This window comes from Cervus elaphus, chromosome 8 (assembly GCF_910594005.1).
Source record: "Cervus elaphus chromosome 8, mCerEla1.1, whole genome shotgun sequence".
Lineage (NCBI taxonomy): Eukaryota > Metazoa > Chordata > Mammalia > Artiodactyla > Cervidae > Cervus > Cervus elaphus.
The window spans coordinates 40,334,535-40,355,828 of NC_057822.1; the positions used below are offsets into that span (position 1 = coordinate 40,334,535).

The window sequence follows — 21,294 nt, forward strand, 5'->3', positions numbered from 1 at the left end:
TTTATCCTGAAGCCTGCTTAACTTCTATCTATTTTATTCTCAGGAAGACGAACTTAAGCATCTTAATTGAACTGGATGTAACTGATCCATTTTGTAGGCTTCACAACACAACACTGGTATCTTACCATAAAGTCTAAGGCTAAGGTAAGACAATGGAGCTCAAAGGAGTGACATAACTAGGGCTACATGACTCGTCCCTGCATTTGGCTCACGTCCTGCTATTCTTAATTGGAGCAAAAGTGGTGTGTTGAAATCCATGCAGAACTTGACCTGGTATGTGTTTATAGCCATGATCATAAGTAAAGTCACTACAGACACTCAAACATTCATTAAAAAGCATCTTTGATTTAGGCACCTTCCTACCAAATTTCCATTTTCCTGAGGCTTTCCATAATCCTGGGGGTATTCCCAGAGGTGCCGCTATATTTTAGTGATGTTCTGAGCATGGGCTCAACAGAAAATGAACTTGTCAAAGACTTTACATCATTTTGATGAATTGCATATTTGAGTGAAGAGAAACCAGAAATGCATTCTTCTGGGGTTACGCTCTTGGGCTGCCCTGCCGATGCTATCGTTATTCATTGTATTCCACATGAGATGCAACTAATTCACAGAACACGTCCTCCAAAAATAAAATGAAGGCATCAAGACAGTCTAGGGCTACTTAGTAATTACATACTTTTTCTCTCATGAAAGGCAACCAGGACTGATCTGCTCTGACTCTGGGGACTGGACATGAGCTGGAGCTGGGCTGCTGGGACCCACCCAGAGCTCCTCAGCACTGAGGGGCCATTGCAGGACTTTCTATAAGGAACTGTGCTTCGAGGTTTATGGCGTCCTCTTACCAGGGTCCGGGACCTGCTGGGGAACTGGCTTCTTTAGCAGCAACCCTCAGCCAATGACAAACAGGACTTGAAAGATAAATACCGCAGCATCCTTGCCTCTTGAAAGGACAGGACAAGGTGTGCATTTGTACTGTTTCCAGTGGTCCTAAAGGAACTGATTCCTATCGGCTGCCCCCAGCAGGACCCTGCTTATTAAGCTGGTACCCTGTACTCGGTAACAGCTTTCTTCCCTTCCCTTCCTCACTCCCCTTCCAGGGCTTCATGGGGTTGCTTCACACATAAAATTACTCACTCCAAAATCTTTGTTTCCGGGTCTTCAAACCCAGTCTAAGGCTTCAGAATGAGCACATTTTTTACTTCTGAGTCTGTACTAGGATGAGAACTTCCACTGTCCCTTCTTACTGCTGCTGTTGCTACTGAGACAACAGTATGAAGAACTTCCTTTTTTTTTTTTTCAGATCTACAAATTATTCACATTTTGCCCCATTTACCTTGTCATTTTTCCTGTTTTCTTTCATTCTGTTCCCTTCCCCATCCATTCCCTCTCATGGTCTCCCCATGTATGTATACATAACATATAATACATGTTATTACATGTATCTACAGAGAAGGAAATGGCAACCCACTCCAGTGTTCTTGCCTGGAGAATCCCGTGGACAGAGGAGCTCTGCAGGCTGCAGTCCTTAGGGTCACAAAAAAGTCAGACATGACTGAGCAACTAAGCACATATGTACCTACACATTATTATTTCCTGAACCATCTGAGCATGATCTGGAGACTTGTACCTTTTCACCCATAGGTGTTTCAGTCATATTTCTGAAGAACAAGGGTATTCTGTTTTATAAGCACAGCACAGTTACCAAAATGATTTCCACTGTTCCTTCTTCCTGTCATGATTATGCTTTTCGGGGTCAGAGCTATGCTTAGTCACAGAATGCCAGATGGCATTAAGTCACCAATTCTTCCCATGTGAGAACAATATCAATTCCAGAATTAACTTACACAGACAGTGATAGATAAGCCTCTACTGTCCACAGAAGCAGTGAAGACAAGTCACCACCATGGAGCCCAGGCCCTAGCAATCTGTCCTGCCCCCCTCCTTCTCTTTGTGCTTGATGAGGAGAAGACCCTGTGCTTCATTACATCATCGCTGCTGATATGCTCCGGGGTTCTCTGTTCACTGTTGATGAACACATGTTGGTCTGGCATGCTGGTTGAGTCACTACAGTTCCCATCCGTGCTAAGCCATCTCTAAGTGTCAGGGTCTCCTGCTGGAAGTCTGAAAGGCACCTCAGATCTAGCATATCCCAGCTCATATTCATGATCTTCCCCCTCAAACTAGCCTTCTCCTAGCCTTTCCCCTCTGGGGGAAGGGTACCACCACCCACATTATTTTGTGTGGATTCACTTTTGACACCTGGCTTTACTCCCCCCACCCACGCCTCCATGTGCAACCCATTATTCAGTCAGTCAGTCAGCTCAGTCGCTCAGTCGTGTCCAACTCTTTGCGACCCCATGAATTGCAGCATGCCAGATCTCCCTGTCCATCACCAACTCCCGGAGTTTACTCAAACTCATGTCCATTGAGTCGCTGATGCCATCCAGCCATCTCACCCTCTGTCGTCCTCTTCTCCTCCTGCCCCCAACCCCTCCCAGCATAAGGGTCTTTTCTAATGAGTCAACTCTTCACATGAGGTGGCCAAAGTATTTGAGTTTCAGCTTCAGCATCAGTCCTTCTAGTGAACATTCAGGACTGATCTCCTTTAGGATGGACTGAGTCCAAGGGACTCTCAAAGAGTCTTCTCCAACACCACAGTTCAAAAGCATCAATTCTTCCGTGCTCAGCTTTCTTCACAGTCCAACTCTCACATCCACATGACCACTGGAAAAACCATAGCCTTGACTAGATGGACCTTTGTTGGCAAAGTAATGTCTCTGCTTTTTAATATGCTGTCTAGGTTGGTCATAACTTTCCTTCCAAGGAGTAAGCGTCTTTTAATTTCATGGCTGCAGTCACTATCTGCAGTGATTTTGGAGCCCAAAAAAATAAAGTCTGCCACTGTTTCCACTATTTCCCCATCTATTTGCCATGAAGTGATGGGACCAGATGCCATGATCTTAGTTTTAGGCACTGTCAATTCTTCCCACCATCTTCTCCCATCTCCACCAGCATCACCACCACCATCTCTTGCCTGAATTACATAGCAAGGACCTTTGAGCTGGTTTGCCTTTGCTCCAGGCTCCCCTTAATCTCTTCACTACAGATTTGAAATGCAAGTTTGATCACATCATTCTCCTGCTAAAACTCACAAATGGTTTCTCATCAGTATTTGAATAAATCTGAATATTCTTAACCACCAGTGATCTGACTTCTACTTTCTTCTCCTGCAGTCTTTGTTCCAGCCAAGCTGCACTCTTTCAGTCTCTGTTCACCATGTTCCCTCCTACCAAGGCCTCTGCACATGTTGTTCATCTGTCTGGAATATTTCTTATTTCTTCTGTCTAATTTCTTCAGGTCATACCTCCAAGCTCACTCCCTCCCTTGATTTGGTCCAGTTTCTCATTATATTTTCTTGAATGACTTGTCTCTCCTTTTTCTTAATGGGCAGAGTTTCAATTTTATGATTTCTCTGTGATTGTACAACTACCCCTCCAGTGGACTACAAGCTCTGTGGTCCAGGGCCTTGTCCTTCAATGCTTATATTCAATGCCTACAGAGTATATTTAACTTGGTAGCCAATAAATAGTTGCTGAATGAAGGAATAAGGAAGGGCAGACAACTTTCTTAGCTCATCTGTTTAGGCTAATACAGTTGCACAGCTAGCTCTGAACAATTAATATCTGATCTCTGTTTTTAAAAAAAGAGATACGAAAAGAGTCACCAGAAAAAGGATAAATTAAGGAATTTAAATTGTTGACAAGGTGGAAATTTAAGTGACTCGCTTATAACCAACCCACAGAAGGCAGTCATCATGTTATCTTGGCCATGTTACATGTAGCACATCCGGAAATTACTCATATAAAACATTGGCTTGAAGCTCTGTCTTATACATGGACCTGATTTTGAGGCTGGAAAAAACTGTGAAAGGGTGTTGCACAGTGCAGACCATGTAGCATAAATTGTCAAAGGCACCAACATATCAGTGGAAAGTGACCAAGCATAAACTCCAATCCCGATTTTATAAGACTATTTCCAGAAGAAAAACTTCACTGTGGCAAACTCCTTCTCAAAATAGCTCAGCATGTTTATTTTCCATCTTAAACCTCTGCTGTGACAATTACAGCTCTTTCCAGCACCTTGCAAAACCCTGCAAAACCCAGGCTGTCAGACACTCTCATTTCTGGAAATGGGTCTGCGTTTGCCTCAGATACATGCAAGCAATTAGTGGGCAGAACCATTATCTGAGCAGTCCCCACCCTGTCTTCATTTCCAAGCAATGGTCAAGTTTAAAGGCTCTTAATGATGCCCTAGAACATATTGTTGGTGGCGAGTAGCCAATGAGAATTGCCAGGTTCCCACCTATTTAGCATGTGATTCCATCTTCAACCATAAGCGTCAGTTTTGCTGACTGTCGAGTTGTACAACCTTCTATTGGGATGAGCCCCAACCACTTCAATCTAGGCTTAATTAAAGACTTGGAATATAAGCAAGAACACACACTGGATGCTTCTCTTTTTGTACCAGACCGTCCCACATTTGTACCACAAATGTTTGCCTTTGCTAGAAATAATGGAGCTGGACCAAGGTGTTTCCTGGCATAGTGACTGAGGTCATGGGGCCCGTGTGACATAGAATCCAGGGTACAGATGGGCTCATATGGCACCTCCACAGTAATCAACTGCCAAAGCTTTCTTCTCTGGACTTGAAGCAGTAGAGTCAATAGAAGCCTTCCCTCTACAGTTATCTGGCATTTCCATCTCACCATGTCCCCTGAGGCTCTGCCGGAACTATACTGGAAAAGAAGCAATGATACTTTCCTGGCTATGAAAATTGCTGAAGTAGAACCAACCAGTGTCTTTTTTGAAATGCTAGCATGACAAAGAGGCAGTCTTTAAAAAAACAGCACTGTTTAAAAGATATTTCAGCTGGGAGGACAGGGGTATTTATATATTCTAAGGGGAGCCCTGTGGTTCACGGATGATGCTCCTAGTAATTTTGAAGCCTAGCAGTTTGTTCATTTTAATGTCCCAGAGTTATACACTGCCATGATTTAGGGTGGGGTCAGCTCAGCGAGAGGTACCTTAGTAAAGGATGGTCACTGAATGCATCTCTTCAGCCTGCTCACAGCCAGCCTAGCTCGACAACTTGACCAGTAGAGACCCTACAGGTTTCAGAAGTAGAAAGAGATGAATTGAATCCAACCCCTGCCACATATTCTGTATGCCACTTTGACCATACTACTTTGTGTCGCTGAGACTCAGTTTCTCCATCCATCAAATAGGGATAAGACTTTATTTCAGGATTGTTACAGGAAATAAATGAAGTCGAACGGTTAAAGTGCCCACTAGAATTCTTAGAGCATAATAAATACTGCAGATACATAGGTTGCACCCCACACTACCACACAAGTGATTCTGTGAAAGAGCAGTGCAAAGTGCAGTCTGGAGTCTGGGGACCTGATCCACGCACTTGGGGTTGATAGGTGTTCTGCATACACAGCTCTAGGCTGAGCTATTTACATCCTTATTTGTGTTCCAAATAGAAACAGAATAGTTATTGATGTGTGGCCATATTATTTTTACTTAGAGAAAACTTATCATAGTTATATAAGAATAAAAAATGATATACTCCAAAAATACTTTCTTTTCTCTCATAAATTCCCTGACTAAACAACAATTGTATTATTATTATTTTTACTGCTGAGGGTTTCAACACTCTTCAGTGTTGAAAAGACAATGAACATGGATGAATTTTTAATGTCATCTAAGTTATCTTCCTTCCCAGGAACTTGTGTTACTCATGAAAAAAGCTGAAGTATTCCCATCTCTCCCTAAATTGTCAGTGTTAGTGATATGCTAAAGCAAAGTAATCAAGGGACCATCCCCAAGATAAAGAAATGCAAAAAAGGCAAAATGGTTGTCTGAGGAGGCCTTAAAAATAACTGAGAAAAGAAAAGACATGAAAGGCAAATGAGAAAAGGGAAGATATGCCCATTTGAATGCAGAGTTCCAAAGAATGGCAAGGAGAGATAAGAAAGCCTTCCTCAGTGATCAATGCAAAGAAATAGAGGAAAACAATAGAATGGGAAAGACTAGAGATCTCTTCAAGAAAATTAGAGATACCAAGGGAATATTTCATACAAAGATGGGCACAATAAAGGACAGAAATGGTATGGACCTAACAGAAGCAGAAGATATTAAGAACAGGTGGCAAGAATACACAGAAGAACTGTACAAAAAAGATCTTCACAACTCAGATTATCACGATGGTGTGATCACTCACCTGGAGCCAGACATGCTAGAATGTGAAGTCAAGTGGGCCTTAGGAAGCACTACTACTAACAAAGCTAGTGGAGGTGATGGAATTCTAGTTGAGCTATTTCAAATCCTAAAAGATGATGCTGTGAAAGTGCTGCACTCAATATGCCAGCAACTTTTGAAAAGCAGTGGCCACAGGACTGGAAAAGGTCAGTTTTCATTCCAATCCCAAAGAAAGGCAATGCCAAAGAATGCTCAAACTACCGCACAATTGCACTCATCTCACACGCTAGTAAAGTAATGCTCAAAATTCTCCAAGCCAGGCTTCAACAATACGTGAACCGTGAACTTCCAGATGTTCAAGCTGGATTTAGAAAAGGCAGAGGAACCAGAGATCAAATTGCCAACATCCGTTGGATCATAGAAAAAGTGAGAGAGTTCCAGAAAAATATCTACTTCTGCTTTATTGACTATGCCAAAGCCATTGACTGTGTGGATCACAAAATACCGTGGAAAATTCTTCAAGAGATGGGAATACCAGACAACCTGACCCGCCTCTTGAGAAATCTGTATGCAGGTCAAGAGGCAACAGTTAGAACTGGACATGGAACAACAGGCTGGTTCCAAATCGGGCAAGGTGTATGTCAAGGCTGTATATTGTCACCCTGCTTATTTAACTTACATGCAGAGTACATCATGAGAAATGTCAGGCTGGATAAAGCACAAGCTGGAATCAAGATTGCTGGGAGAAATATCAATAACCTCAGATATGCAGATGACACCACCCTTATGGCAGAGTGAAGAAGAACTGAAGAGCCTCTTGATAAAAATGAAAGAGGAGAGTGAAAAAGTTGACTTAAAGTTCAACTTTCAGAAAACAAAGATCATGGCATCTGGTCCCATCACTTCATGGCAAATAGATGGAGAAACAGTGGAAACAGTGGCAGACTTTATTTTTGGGGGCTCCAAAATCACTGCAGATGGTGACTGCAGCCATGGAATTAAAAGATGCTTACTCCTTGGAAGAAAAGTTATGACCAACCTAGATATTAAAAAGCAGAGATATTACTTTGCCAACAAAGGTTCGTCTAGTCAAGGCTATGGTTTTCCCAGTAGTCATGTATGTATGTGAGAGTTGGACTATAAAAGAAAGCTGAGCACCGAAGAATTGATGCTTTTGAACTGTGGTGTTAGAGAAGAATCTTTGAGAGTCCCTTGGACTGCAAGGAGATCCAACCAGTCCATCCTAAAGGAAATCAGTCCTGAATGTTCATTGGAAGGACTGATGTTGAATGAAACTCCAATACTTTGGCTACCTGATGCGAAGAGCTGACTCATTTGAAAACACCCTGATGCTCGGAAAGATTGATGGCAGGAGGAGAAGGGGATGACAGAGGATGAGATGGTTGGATGGCATCACCAACTCAATGGACATGAGTTTGAGTGGAATCTGGATGTTGGTGATGGACAGGGAGGCCTGGTGTGCTGCAGTTTTGGGGTCACAAAGAGTCGGACACGACTGAGTGACTGAACTGAACTGACAAATAACAAGTGCTGGAGAGGGTGTGGTGGTGAACCAATGTAAATTGGCACAGCTATCATGAAAATAATATGGCAATTCCTTAGAAAACTAAAAATATAATAGAATTACCATATGATCCTTCTCCTGGACATAAATATGAATGAAACTACAATTCAAAAAAATATATGTACCCCAATGTTCATAGCAGCACTATTACAATATCCAAGACATGGAAATAACCTAAATATCCATCAACTGATAAATGTATAAAGAAGATGTGATACATATATACAATGGAATACTACTCAGTCATAAAAAAGAATGCAATACAGCCATTTGCAGCAACGTGAAGTCAACTAGAGATTATTATGCTAAGTGAAGTTAAGTCAGGCAGAGATAGACAAATTTTCTATGATATCACTTATGTATGTTATCTAAAATATGACACAAATGAATCTGTCTATGAAACAAAAACAGACTCCTGGACATAGAGGACAGACTTGTGGTTGCTAAGGGGGAGGGTGGGTGGGGGGGAGGACGTCCTGGGAATTAGGGATTAATAGATGCAAACTATTACATACAGAATGATAAACAACAAGATCCCACTGTTAGCACAGGGAACTATATTCAATATCCTGGGATAAACCACAATGGAAAAGATGACAAGAAATGGATGTATATGTGTATATAAGTGAGTCACTTCGCTGTACTGCAGGAATTAACACAACATAGTAAATCAACTATACTTCGATAAAAGAGATTCATTGAAAATGACTCTGGGGATATCAGTACTGTAATGGGTCCTAACGTGTTTTAAATCACTAATATTCTAACTAAATTCGTAATGGAGGCCTTCGACTGAATAATTAATATCAAATACCCCAACTGGCATCAAGGATATATTGGCTATGAGGAAATGATAAAAAGTTTGATTAAAATGGACTTTTATTTGAGGAACTAAGTGACATAAAAATGATATGGCAGCAGCATTAACCCCCTGATCTCAGAGGCTTGGCATCTTTAAGATGGTATTACACACTAGGGCTTTTTGCATTTTTCAGGAAGTTTGAGTTGACAATGGAGACATCTTAATCTCACAAAGAACTAAATTGCTGCTAATTCATCATTTTGTCCCCTGCATTAAGATAGAGCTGGTGTCAGAGGGGCCAGTCAAATAAGCAGCTGACTCTATGGGGCAGGGGAAGTAGAGATGAGATTTTCAGGGACTGAGGAGAGAAGATGAGAAAGTTGAAGCTGGTGGGGTAAAAGAGCTTCATTGATTTTCAAAAGCATTAAACTGTCACATGCAGATGTAGCAAACGCCCTGGAGACAAGTTCCTCAGCCCATGTGAGCATTCCTGCGAAGTCAGAGCCACAGTCACAGCCTGGGGTGCGGAGAGGTAGCTTTTCACTGCAAGAAAGGGCTGTTCCGGTAAAGTTGTGTCACCAGAAAGGTGACAGGGAGACTGGCCATGATTCCTTGGCTCTAGATGAAGGGCAAAGGGCTCTGTCTAGAGACCTGTGAAGAGGAAGTATTTGTGGCTGAAATGGCCTCAAACCCCAGGCGAACATTTGACTGGTTGCCAGGGCTGCGGTGAGCAGGACATATACTCTCATGAAGCATCCTATTTGACAAACTGGCCTTGTGGCAGAGAGAAGTACTTAGGCAGTGTGGAGACTTTGTCAGCTTATGCAGATCCAAGTGGCCAAATCTCCACCTGCCCTGGACAAGGGCTCCCACACATACACACCTAACATGCTGTTTTAGGCTCAAGTTTTCATTGAACTCATTTAATCACCACCAGCTTCAGCAAAGACCAGGACTGTGGTATTGGTGGAGGTCTTTGCAGAACTCAAGGGTCTCTGCCATCTGCTTAGCAAGGGCCACAAAGTGAGGCAAGGTTGGCAAAGGAAGATTCAATAGTTGTGAACAGAGTGGAGGCTAACTGCAGATGAGAACGAGTGAGATCAGAGTGTCTTTAAGCAGTGAGTAAATGTCTCTGCGGATATGATAAGCTAGTGGGCGCTGTGCATGTTGCAGGCTTCAAAGTTGGCCGTAGGTTTGTGATTGGCGTCTTCCTGGGGCTGGGCAAAGGCGGATGCAGGTGAGAAAGCTGAAACCCACCAAGCAAGCCAACTGACACGTTAAAGTGTAAGTCTGCTGTGTTCTTCTAGTCTGGACACAATCCTATCCAGCACCGACTTAGGAGGTGGGTTTATTTTAGGTTCCAAGGAAGCACGCATAAGGTGTTTGCTCCTTCTAGAGTTGCTCTTTCTACCTCAAATCAGTTCTAGCATGTAACTTCTCACGCTAAACTCAAGCTGCTTGAACTGTTCAGAGAGAACTTTTTTCCCCCTTAAGTAACTCTGGTAATACGGGTGAGAGCACCATCGGGACTAAAGCCAGATCCGGCCTGAGCATGTCTTTGTCCCACATCAGTCCCGGAAAGGGAGACTCTCTCCTCGGGAGCGCTCATGAAACTTTGCATCAGAAAATTTATCATCATCTCTTTTCTTCTGGGTAGATATTATTCTTAATCTTAAAGAACCAAAGTACCAATTTGCAGACACTGCTTTTTCAACTCTCGGGAGTGTTCTAACAAAACAGGATTCCCCTCTTGGTGGGCAAAGTCTATTGCTTAATGTTCATCTAGCAATTACACATTAAACTGTTCATATTTCAGAGGAAGGACCCCAGGGAACGGGAAAAGAATTGATTTTATGACAGCATTGCAGAGACGGTTGAAAGGCATTACCTAACCTGTTCTATTAGTAATGTTCCGTGTCATATGCAAAGATGAATAAGACACGGTCCCTGTCCTCGAAGGCTCTTACACTTTAGTGAGAATGACAAGCAGGTGAGTAAATAACACAGGGTAATAACCACAGAGTTTGGGTCTGACTCTGAGCTGAATGATCTAAGCCGCCTAGATGTTAAATGTACAAACTCACAGTCAAGACTGCTTAGGTTCAGATCTCAGCTCTGCTGCTTCTAGCTGTTGAACCTGGGCAATTTCACTGAATCTTTCTCTGCCTGTGTCCTTGCTTAGGAAATAAAGATAATAATAGGGATGCTATTGAGTCACAGGATTGCTGTGCATATTAAGTCAGTCAGTGGATACAAAGCATTTAGAACAGGGCCTGGTACATAATAAGTGCTCAGCAGTGGGTAACTACTTGGACTTCTGGACTTCTACTGACTCTAGGGAAAAGGGACATTCTCATAGAAAAATCAATTCTTTTACTGGAAAATAGTGCTCTGAAATAAATGGTAAAAAATCTTGGGGGGAATTCTTTCCTGCAACTTAGTTATATAAAATCTATAAAAACAAAATCTCATCTGTGTACTGGTGTAATTAAAACCCACTGTATATATGGAACTATGTTAGGTCCTGCTGATAGGTGCAAAAATAATGGGTATAGAACAATATCCTTTGTTCCAAGGAATTTATAATCTAATAGCGGTGGAAAGGGTCAACAAAGAATCAAAATCTAGTCTAAGATGTTTTCAGGCACTGGTAAAGTGGTAAACCAATGTTACGGAAGTTAAAAGAAGGAAGAGCTAAAGAAAGATGGCAGAGGGCTTGGGTTTTGGCATGGGGCTCTTAGGTATTAGGGGCTTCCCAGCAGCAAAGAATCTGCCTGCAATGCAAGAGATGCAGGTTCAATCCCTGTGTTGGGAAGATGCCCTGGAGGAGGGCATGGCAACTCTCTCCAGTATTCTTGTCTGGAGAATCCCATGGACGGAAGAGCCTGGCTGGCTGCAGTCCACAGGGCTGCAAAGAGTCAGACACGACTAAAGCGACGGAGTGCACACGCATGCACTTTGAGGTATCTTGGAGACAGAAGGATGGGTACTTCAGCAGGCAGTGAGATATGAAGATTAGCCAGGTTCTTTGTGGATTCATCATCATAGTGATGAGAACTGAACCTATAAGAATGGTGGAGGGACTTCCCTAGAGGTCCAGTGGTAAAGAATCTACCTGCCAATGCAGGGGACATGGGTTTGACCCCTGGTCCAGGAAGATTCCCCATGCCGTGGGCTAACAAAGCCCGTGTGCCACACCTCCCGAGCCTGCAGATCCTTGAGCCGCGCTCTGGAACGAGAGAAGCCTGTGTGCCGCAACTAAAGAGTAGCTACTGCTCCCTGCAACTAGAGAAAGCCTGTACACCGTGACAAAGACCCCGTGTGGCCAAAATAATAAGTAAATAAAATCTAAAAATTAAAGTTAAAAAAAAAAGAGAATGGAGGCAGCAGCTCAGAGAGAATCTATATAGAAAACAGGGCTAGAAAGAATAAATCTATGTATAACTGAATTACTTTGCTCTACCCCTGAAACTACAATATTGCAAATCAACTACACTCCAATATTAAAAAAAAAAAAGAACTGGAGGCAGAGTCAGCTGGGCGAATCTGTGGCATAGTCAGAAGCCTGGGGCAAGAGGTGAGAGTTCAGAGGCTGGTGGGGAAAGAGAGCCAATTTTTTCCCCCAAAAAGTAGGAAAATGAGAATTTGAGGAGGAAGGAGGGTTGAGGGAAGATTTCTGTCTTCTCTGATGGAATAAAATCAAGTTCACGGGGTCGGCCTGCCACCTGAGCCTGGCTCAGCTACGAGTCCCGGCAGCTGGAGGCTTGGTCAGCATGTCAGGTCCTGAGCCGACAGGAGGATCTCTGTCATATCCCACGACGTCCCCCCACCGGTCAAGAGCGGGCCCCTCCCTTACAGTCCTGCGACAAGAGCATCGTGTCCAGCCTTGCTGGTTAATTCACAATGGTGGGTCTCCACCACTCAGGAGACACTGGGTCTGAATCTAAGCCTTGTTGGCCAGGGGCCGTGGCCTCTTACCTAGACCCGAGTTAGCTCCCATGTCCCTGATGTGAGCTCCCTGTCTATAAGAACGGCTGTCTCCCAGCAGGCCACCTTAGTTTGTAATGTCCTCTTCATGATCATCTGGACTTCGGGTCTTTCTCTAAGAGCTGGCTGATCCTTCAGCCTCAGTTATGCCCCCAGCATACCTTCCTGAGCCATTGGCTCTCCTTTTCCGCACGCTGAGGAACTCCCAGCGAACTGTGCAGCTGAGCCTCTGCATTCACAGTTCTAAGCAGAGGGAGGAAAGCCACTGCCAAGGGCTTAATGATAGAGCCGAGAGAGGGGTAGTTGATGATGTAGGGTCCCTGAAAAGCCAGTGAGAATGAGCTCTGCTATGCAGGTCCGACTCATTAAAAAAGGGAACACGTCATTCCCAGAGAGAAAATTAAAAAGAACTAACAATATTTAAAAAAAAAAATCCTTAAAATATGTCAGCCAGCTTCTTCACTAAGAGTTTTGCTCGAATCACTGAATTTAATACTCATACAAGCATTATACAGAGTCCCTAATATCATCCCCAATTTGCAGATTAAAAAACTGAGCCTGAACCAGTTGGACCCTTGCCCAGGATCCCATAGGTGAGAAGTGATGGATGGGCCTATAATTATGGCCTGACTCCAAGTCCATGCCTTCACATCTCCCCTTGGGAAGCGTGTGTTGGTGAAGACAGAGCGAGTCTGAATTGCAGGGAGCTGAAGCTGAGGAACTAAGGTTGAATGTCTCAAGGTCGTAAAGAAAAGGAAGTGAGATCATCTCTAGAGCCTGGGCCTGGGGGGCTTAGTCATCTTTGCAGAACTTCACGGGAGCAGAAAAGGGTTGGAACGGCCACTGTGGGACAGTCAAGGGAGTTGACAGCACGACTAAAAGGAATTCTGGACAGCAGCAGGGGCCCAGCTGGGGCTGGATAATGTGAATTTTGTAGTGGAACCAATGAATGCTTTTCTGAGTTTCTCCAGCAGCCTTTCATCGCCCTTGCATGCAGGACCACAGAAGAGATGGAAAGCCTTTTTGCTCCCTCCTCAGGACTCAACACTTGATTACAAGACCGGAAGAGCAACATCATGCGCTGATGCACAGAGCCATCTGCAGAGAAGGGATAATGGGGTCCCGTGGGGGTCGGGGATGGGCCAGGTGGGAATGATGGCGGCTGGAGATGGGAGCGGAGAGAGTTTACCGCTGAACGGCCGGACCAGGAGGAGGTCTGTAAAATCAGAATGGGGCCTGGGAGAATTGAAAGAGGCTGAGAGGCTGAAGTGAAAAAGAAGCTGTTTGCAAAAATACATACGTTGTTGTTCACACATTATAGCAGCCCAGGAAACAGCCACTTCCCTGCTCACCCAGGGTGAGTAATAATTTGTGTCAGGCAAGAATAGGGGGAGGCTGATTTCCCTCGTTTACTACCAAAGAAAAGCGGGGGCCGGACGGCCTGGGTAAAACATCGGCCTTGGGAAAAGCCTGGTGCTCTCTAACGAGCTTGTATTACAACCACGCTCTGCTTTCCAAAACAGCACCCTCAGGAGAAAAGAAATAAAGTCATTTTTCTTCAGAGGTAAAAGATTTAACATTGCTTAACAATAACACTTAACATCGCTTAGCCCTCAGCCTTAGGCAACCCCATAACTACCAAGTGCTGGGAACTGTCTTTTTTCCTGAGCAGGCTAGGGCTCTGGCGTTATTTTGTCAGGTGTCACTGAGCCTGGCAGCAGGCTGTACGGGCCTCCTTTAAAATGACAGAGTTCCATGAAAACATAGCAGGGTGCCCCTTGACTAGGGCTCCTCACCAACTCCATGCACTGGGGGGCATTTTCTCTCTGTGTTGATGGCTCCAAATCTGGCATATAAATCAACACTATTAAGTTTATCTTACAACTCCTGTGATGCTCTCCACAAACAGCACAGGAGCCAAATCAGTCAGCAGCATGTTAAGTCCCCAATAAGGTTGGCCGCTGACTTCCTATAAGTAGAATTTTTCCTATTTTTAATTAAAAATTTAGCTCCATCAATATTTTAAAGCTCCCCACCTCTGTGACTAAGAGGGGATCCGGTGCCTGCAGAGATGTGGTCCCCTCACTCCCCTGACAAAGGAGCAGTGAAGCTGGTGTGATTCAATTGAATGAACAGTAAAATCTCTAGGGGCAGGTTGGGGTAAATGTCACCGGCACACAGAAGCCGGTAGTCTGTCTCCTGCTTAGGCATTTGCATCTTGTTGGGTAAATATGGACCCCCCTCGATGGATTAGAGCATGTGGGTGGGGATTCTCTGCATCTCCCCCTTAGATGTTGATATGGAAACTCAAGTTTGAGCCCCTGCATTAAAAAAAAACCAGTGCCAGGCATAGCTTATGCACTTGTCTGAGCCTTATTTATTCTCCATCATGACTCCTTCTTACCAGGAATCTAAAAAGGTACGTCGGCACCTGTAGCCCATCCCTTTTGCCACTGTCTTACGTGTATGAGTGGACTGTTTGTCAAAGCTGTTTTCAGTCTAAGATGTTTCGCTTTGGGCTACAGTTATATTCTTAAGGCTGGAGGATTTTGTCAATGCATATATTGTGATGGCAGGCCCCAGAGTCACAAACAGCATCAATGTATTGCCTCTGTCAAAAAACTCCTTCCACAGTATTTAATCCTAAAACAGACGTGTTTAGAGTCAGCCATGATGGTGCATTTCAGGGCTTATTAGTAAACATAAAAAGGAGTTGGAAATTCAGAGGATTTTATGTTCATTATTACTCAGCTAAGCATTGGTTGCACTCTCACAAAAAGTGGACCTGCTATCTCCTGTCCTAGACAGTGGGGCCCGTCTCCAGATTCTCAGGGTCTTATACACAGTAGATGATCCATAGATACTTGAGGAAGGAACGAATGAGTGAAATTTACAGAATTTCTCTACTTATAAACGCTATGTCTATGCTTTTGATTGGTACCCAAAAAAATCCATTTCCGCAGTCTGAGTACAAGTTGGCCAGGAAAGACATTAAACTGTTTCCAGTTTTCTTTTTTCTTCCTCTTCTAAGAACAGTACTTTCCATCTGCCTTAACCACAATTTCCACACACTTCAATATTGAAAGCCAGAAATTTTATATTTAAAATGAGTTTTGGAGACTACTTCTATTTTTTAAAATGAAAACAAAATACTAGGCCAGGGGGAAAAATCAGAAGAGGAAAGAAATCGAGGATGAGAAAAATAACTATGAGACAACATATAAAAAGAGAAATCAGGGAGACAAAATATAGTTGTACAGAAGCTTTTAAAATATTGTATTTTGGGTATCCTGCTCAATCAGTGTTCAAAATCGGTTCTCTGCTAGATTTGAGATTTTATTACTTTGAAAATCAACATACTATTTATAAGAGCAGATGGTCACTTACGCTATGCCTGTTGTAATATTCAGGATGTTATTCTTGTCAATTCACACACAGAAATATAGTCAACACGCAACTCAAAATGGTAACCCAGCCATGAGCTAGCACTTTAACAACTCAGTTTGATGATGGAAAGGCTCTCCTTAGGGTCCACCTGCACCCCTCTTTTTAAAAGGGGACATTCTGTAATATTTTAGTTTTCCGGCTGGCATTAACATTCCTTTGTTTTTGTTTTTCAAACTCACACGTTCTCACACTCAACTTGCTTAACTCCCATGGTCGCTGAAGTCTATGTCATCCTGGAAAGGCTTCTCCATTGTCATGTGTCACTGATTGCAGACTAAAATTATTCTTCATCTCCCCAATAAGAGGACAAACCTTTGAGAATGGTATCTCATTTTCAGGGTGTCTAGTTATAGCATAAGTGGCTTTTGTTAGGCCAGAATTGCCAAGCGAACGTTCCCACCCAGAGGTCTCTTCCCCTCACCAGGTCAGGGCCTCTCCGCAATATTTGCCTTTTGCCCAGAGAACTCAGCCAGGTTCTAAATCAAGCGAAAAACACCTTCCCAGGGTCACATTTCTCTCCTGCTTTTTAACACCCACAGGAAGCTCCAAGGTTAAGGCTGGCATGCCCTTCCTCATGGGTAATTCCTAGGACAGAGGATTTACTATTTTATTGTCTCTAAGCTGGGTGCAGGCTGTTCAATACCATTTTTATAGCAATGGCTTAGGATTTCCATTCGGAATCCAATATTCTTGCTGACATGTTCAATTGCAATGATATACTATTTTCTTCCCTTAAAAAGTAACCCACAAGTGTTTCAATTATTAGCACAGTTGTGAGGATGGCATGAGGGTTGCGGCTGGCGGAGGTAAGGCAAAATTATAACATATTCCTCATTTTAAAGCCAGATTTCTATTTCATGGAGATTTTTCTAAAGACTACGTGTGGGTGAGAAGGTGAGGGGAGACCCCTCGGTGATGTACCTGGGTAAGGAGGCGTACTGTCGCTCCATCCCCTCAAAGCGGAGGTTGTGTGTGTTCCCATCTGGACCCTTTCCAGACACCTGTGGAGAGAAAAGTAATTAGAGATGAAGATCCATTATGCACCCTGGTTACTGACAATGCATCTCAAAATTATAATCAGTGCACAAATGCTGCTGCTGCCTGCCAAAAATCAACCACGGAAAAGCAAGCAAGAACTCCGTATCGTTATAGGAATTGACGATCAAGCCACAAACATGGCATTTAACAACAAAGTCACTTCTTTCAAAAAAGGGTCATTGTCAAGCTGACTCCTCCTTGTCACCATGCCAGGGGTATTCTGTAGATTTTTATGACCGCTTTCATTTCCTTTTAAAATAGGCTTTAGTTTTCAGAGCAGCTTTAGACTTCCAGGAAAATTGAGAAGATAGTACAGGGAGTTCTCACATATCTGAAACTCAATTTCTCTATGACTAACATCTCATATTCATATGGTACATTTCTTACAATTTGTAAATCAATAGTAATACTGTATTGATAACTAAAGTCCATAGTTTATTCAGATTTTACCTAATTTTTTTTCTTTGTTCAGGATCCCATTCAGGACACCATATTACACAGAATCATCATGTCTCTTTAGGCTTCTTTTGGCTGGGACAAGAATGTATATTTAAAAATACATTTTCATGAAACCTTTCTTTACTGCCTGGGACTGGTAGCAACCACCTAGTTCTTCCACAGATTCTGTGAAGCCCTCTCTGACCATCTGAACCTCGCTGAGCTCTGTCAGAGAGATGACGAACAACCATTTTTCTGTCTAGTGTTGGTCTTTCCTGGTTCTGTCCCTTTCAATGTATTACACTTCCTGTGTTCACCTGTCTTCAGGTCTCTTCCACAAGTCTCAGATTCTGATGGGCACTGAGTGACTTGGCCCCAGTAGGTTCTCAATAAAATGTGTGAGCTTCATGAATCTAAAGACTTTACTGATAGTTTTTGCATATCTATCGTAACAGCTAAAAACACATACGGGATAAATGCATACAGGTAATCTGAAGGTACCTGTTGACTAATCAATTCCTCACCTGTTCATGTCAACACATGTGGATTTTTGGCCACCTCTGTGCTCCCTCTTGTGCTGGGGGAGCCCTCATATAATGGGTATGGAAGGGGTGAACATAAGACACAGAGTCACAGTGTCAAGGTCGTAGAGAAAACTTTTCTAGGTAGTACTGAATCTGGAATTATTTTCTTCCTACCAGAAGTCCCAGATCTCAAGGAAACCACCATCCCAGCTTGGGTGGTGTGTGGAGGGAGGGTTTACTGGGGGGAGATGTTGCAGAATAAGCATATACTCACATTTAGAGTAAGAAAGACTATTTCTGGTGTCAAATAATTACAGGAGGAACTTAAGAGTGCCTATGTAAAACCTCTTTATATTTTATCAATACACAGAACAGGAGGAGCTGGAATTATTTGAGAGGATGACAGCCCAGTAGCTACCTAGGTAGGATGAAGACTGTACACACAGACTTGGAAGCAGCTACAGAGAGACAGAAATCTCTGCATTAGGATAAAGCCCTGATTTAAATGGCTGACCTTTTAAACAAAGACTAAGGGCAAGGATGGTATCAGACAGTTAGGGGATAAATAAATGGCACTAAAAAAGAAGCGATTGATTAAAGTATTGTTCTCAGTCACACCTATCTAAGGTTTGTTTTGACCTATTTTTTATGGAGGAAGAATTAATGTAAATACCAGAACTACATCAAAGATTATTAATTCTAGTTGTTAGAAAAGCACTGTTCTTATGTATTAGTGTGACTTTAGGCATTTACAGCTAATCCTTTTCAAGTGGTCACCAAACTTCAAAGTTAATATTTTCAGAGTTCTTATCTGATCTGGCGTGGCCTAATGGGAGCAGTTAATATTCTGGTGTCTTGAGAGACTGCCCATATGCTGTGGTTTGTCTGGTAAGCTACTGGCATGTTAGATTATATTAAATGTAGGATGATGCTTATCTTTAAGAAACTTTTAGTCTTGTTGGGAAAACCAGGATCAGAAATGAAGTATTTAAAAATGTTGTAGGACAATGTATGAACCAACATTATTCAGGATGTTACTACCAGAAGCACAGATGAAGGTGTTAGGAAAAACTTCACAGAAGTAGAAGAACAAAGGCCAGGCTTCTAAAGATGGATGGGATGCTTATACATCAGAAATTACATTGTTCTTGAAACCGAATGGATGTTTCTCAAAAAACTAAAAATAGCATTACCATATGATCCAGCGATCCCACTCCTGGGCATATATATGGAAAAGATGGAAGTTCTAATTCGAAAAGATATGGGCACTCCAGTGTTCACTGCAGCAAACATTGTAAACAGTGTTCACTGTTTACAATAGCCAAGACATGGAAGCACCTTAACTGTCCATAGACAGATGAATGGATAAAGAAGATGTGGTATACACATACACAAACACACATACACACACACACTGGAATATTACTTGGCCATAAAATGAATGAAATAGTGCCACTTGCAGCAACATAGAAGGACCTAGAGATTATCATACTAAGTGAATGAAAGTGAAAGAGGAGAGTGAAAAAGTTGGCTTAAAGCTCAACATTCAGAAAACTAAGATCATGGCATCTGGTCCCATCACTTCATGGCAAATAGATGGGGAAACAGTGGAAACAGTGGCAGATTTTGTTTTTTTGGGCTCCAAAATCACTGCAGATGGTGACTGCAGCCATGAAATTAAAAGGCGCTTACTCCTTGGAAGGAAAGTTATGACCAACCTAGACAGCATATTAAAAAGCCAGAGACATTACTTTGCCAACAAAGGTCCATCTAGTCAAGGCTATGGTTTTTCCAGTGGTCATGTATGGATGTGAGAGTTGGACTGTGAAGAAAGCTGAGTGCAAAAAAATTGATACTTTTGAACTGTGGTGTTGGAGAAGACTCTTTGAGAGTCCCTTGGACTGCAAGGAGATCCAACCAGTCCATCCTAGAGGAGATCAGCCCTGGGTGTTCATTGGATGGACTGATGCTGAAGCTGAAACTCCAGTACTTTGGCCACCTCATGAGAAGAGCTGACTCATTGGGAAAGACCCTGATGCTGGGAGGGATTGGGGGCAGGAAGAGAAGAGGATGACAGAGGATGAGATGGCTGGATGGCATCACCGACTCAATGGACATGAGTTTGAGTAAACTCCGGGAGTTGGTGATGGACAGGGAGATCTGGCATGCTGCAATTCATGGGGTCGCAAAGAGTTGGACATGACTGAGTGACTGAACTGAGCTGAACTGAAGTAAGTCAGTTAGAAAAAGACAAATACGATAGGATATCATTTATATGTGGAATGTAAAAAAATGATACTAATGAACTTATTTACAAAACAGAACAGACTCACAGACATAGAAAACAAACTTATGGTGACCACAGGAGAAGTAGAAGAGGGATACATTGGGAGTATGAGATTAGAATAAACAAGGATTTACTGTAAAGCACAGGGAACTATATTAAAATCTTATAATAAGCTAAAATGGAAAAGAATAAAAGAGAAAATAGATATACACATATATGTGTATAACTAAATCACTGTATCACTATGTTATACACCTGAAGCTAACACAGTATGGTAAATCAACTAGACTTCAATTAAAAAAATTATTCCATTCTTCTCCAATTGTATATGTATTTGTATGCTTCTCTGTTGACACTGAAGCATCTTTAATGTAGTCATTCAATTAGTAATTATTAAACATCTTCTTTATTCTAATGCCATGCTAGGCATTCAAAGCAATGAACAGGGGCTTGAATTCTTCATTGCTTTAAATATAAAGGAGACAGGCCTGCAAACAATTATGGTGCAATGAGATCACTATTGGAGTGTCAGTCTGAAGAAGGAGGCAATGGGAGTCTGAGAAAACAGATACCAGAGTCCACCTGGGAGAGTTGAAGACAGCTTCATATGGGTGTTGAAGTTTCCTCTAAAACTTGACTATGAATGAGGAGGAGTTTTTTAGGAGGAGGAAGAGGGGGATGGGAGTAGCAGGAGAAGGCATTCTTGGTAGAGAGAGCAAAAGTGAAACAACACGGAAGCATAACAAGGGCACTGTGTTTCCAGGGAATGTCAACATTTCGGTAAAAGAAGAGAGACTGTAAGGAGAAGGATATTAGTAATGGTAGCAGTAATGTCACTGGTACTATTAATATTATTATGGTTACGATTATGGTTATTGCCACTAGTGCAATTTTTTAAATCAATTTTATTTTTTAGAGCA

At 42.6% G+C, this 21,294-nt stretch overlaps 1 protein-coding gene across 3 annotated transcripts in view; it reads right to left on the minus strand.

Moving 5' to 3' along the window:
• Positions 1-21,294, minus strand: part of PARD3B (par-3 family cell polarity regulator beta) — a 1,123,128-nt gene that overhangs the window by 54,826 nt on the left and 1,047,008 nt on the right. For all 3 annotated transcript variants that reach the window (XM_043910301.1, XM_043910302.1, XM_043910303.1), the window contains one exon: positions 17,009-17,088. In XM_043910301.1, the coding sequence (XP_043766236.1) occupies positions 17,009-17,088 (80 nt within the window). The remainder of the gene's footprint in view (positions 1-17,008; positions 17,089-21,294) is intronic.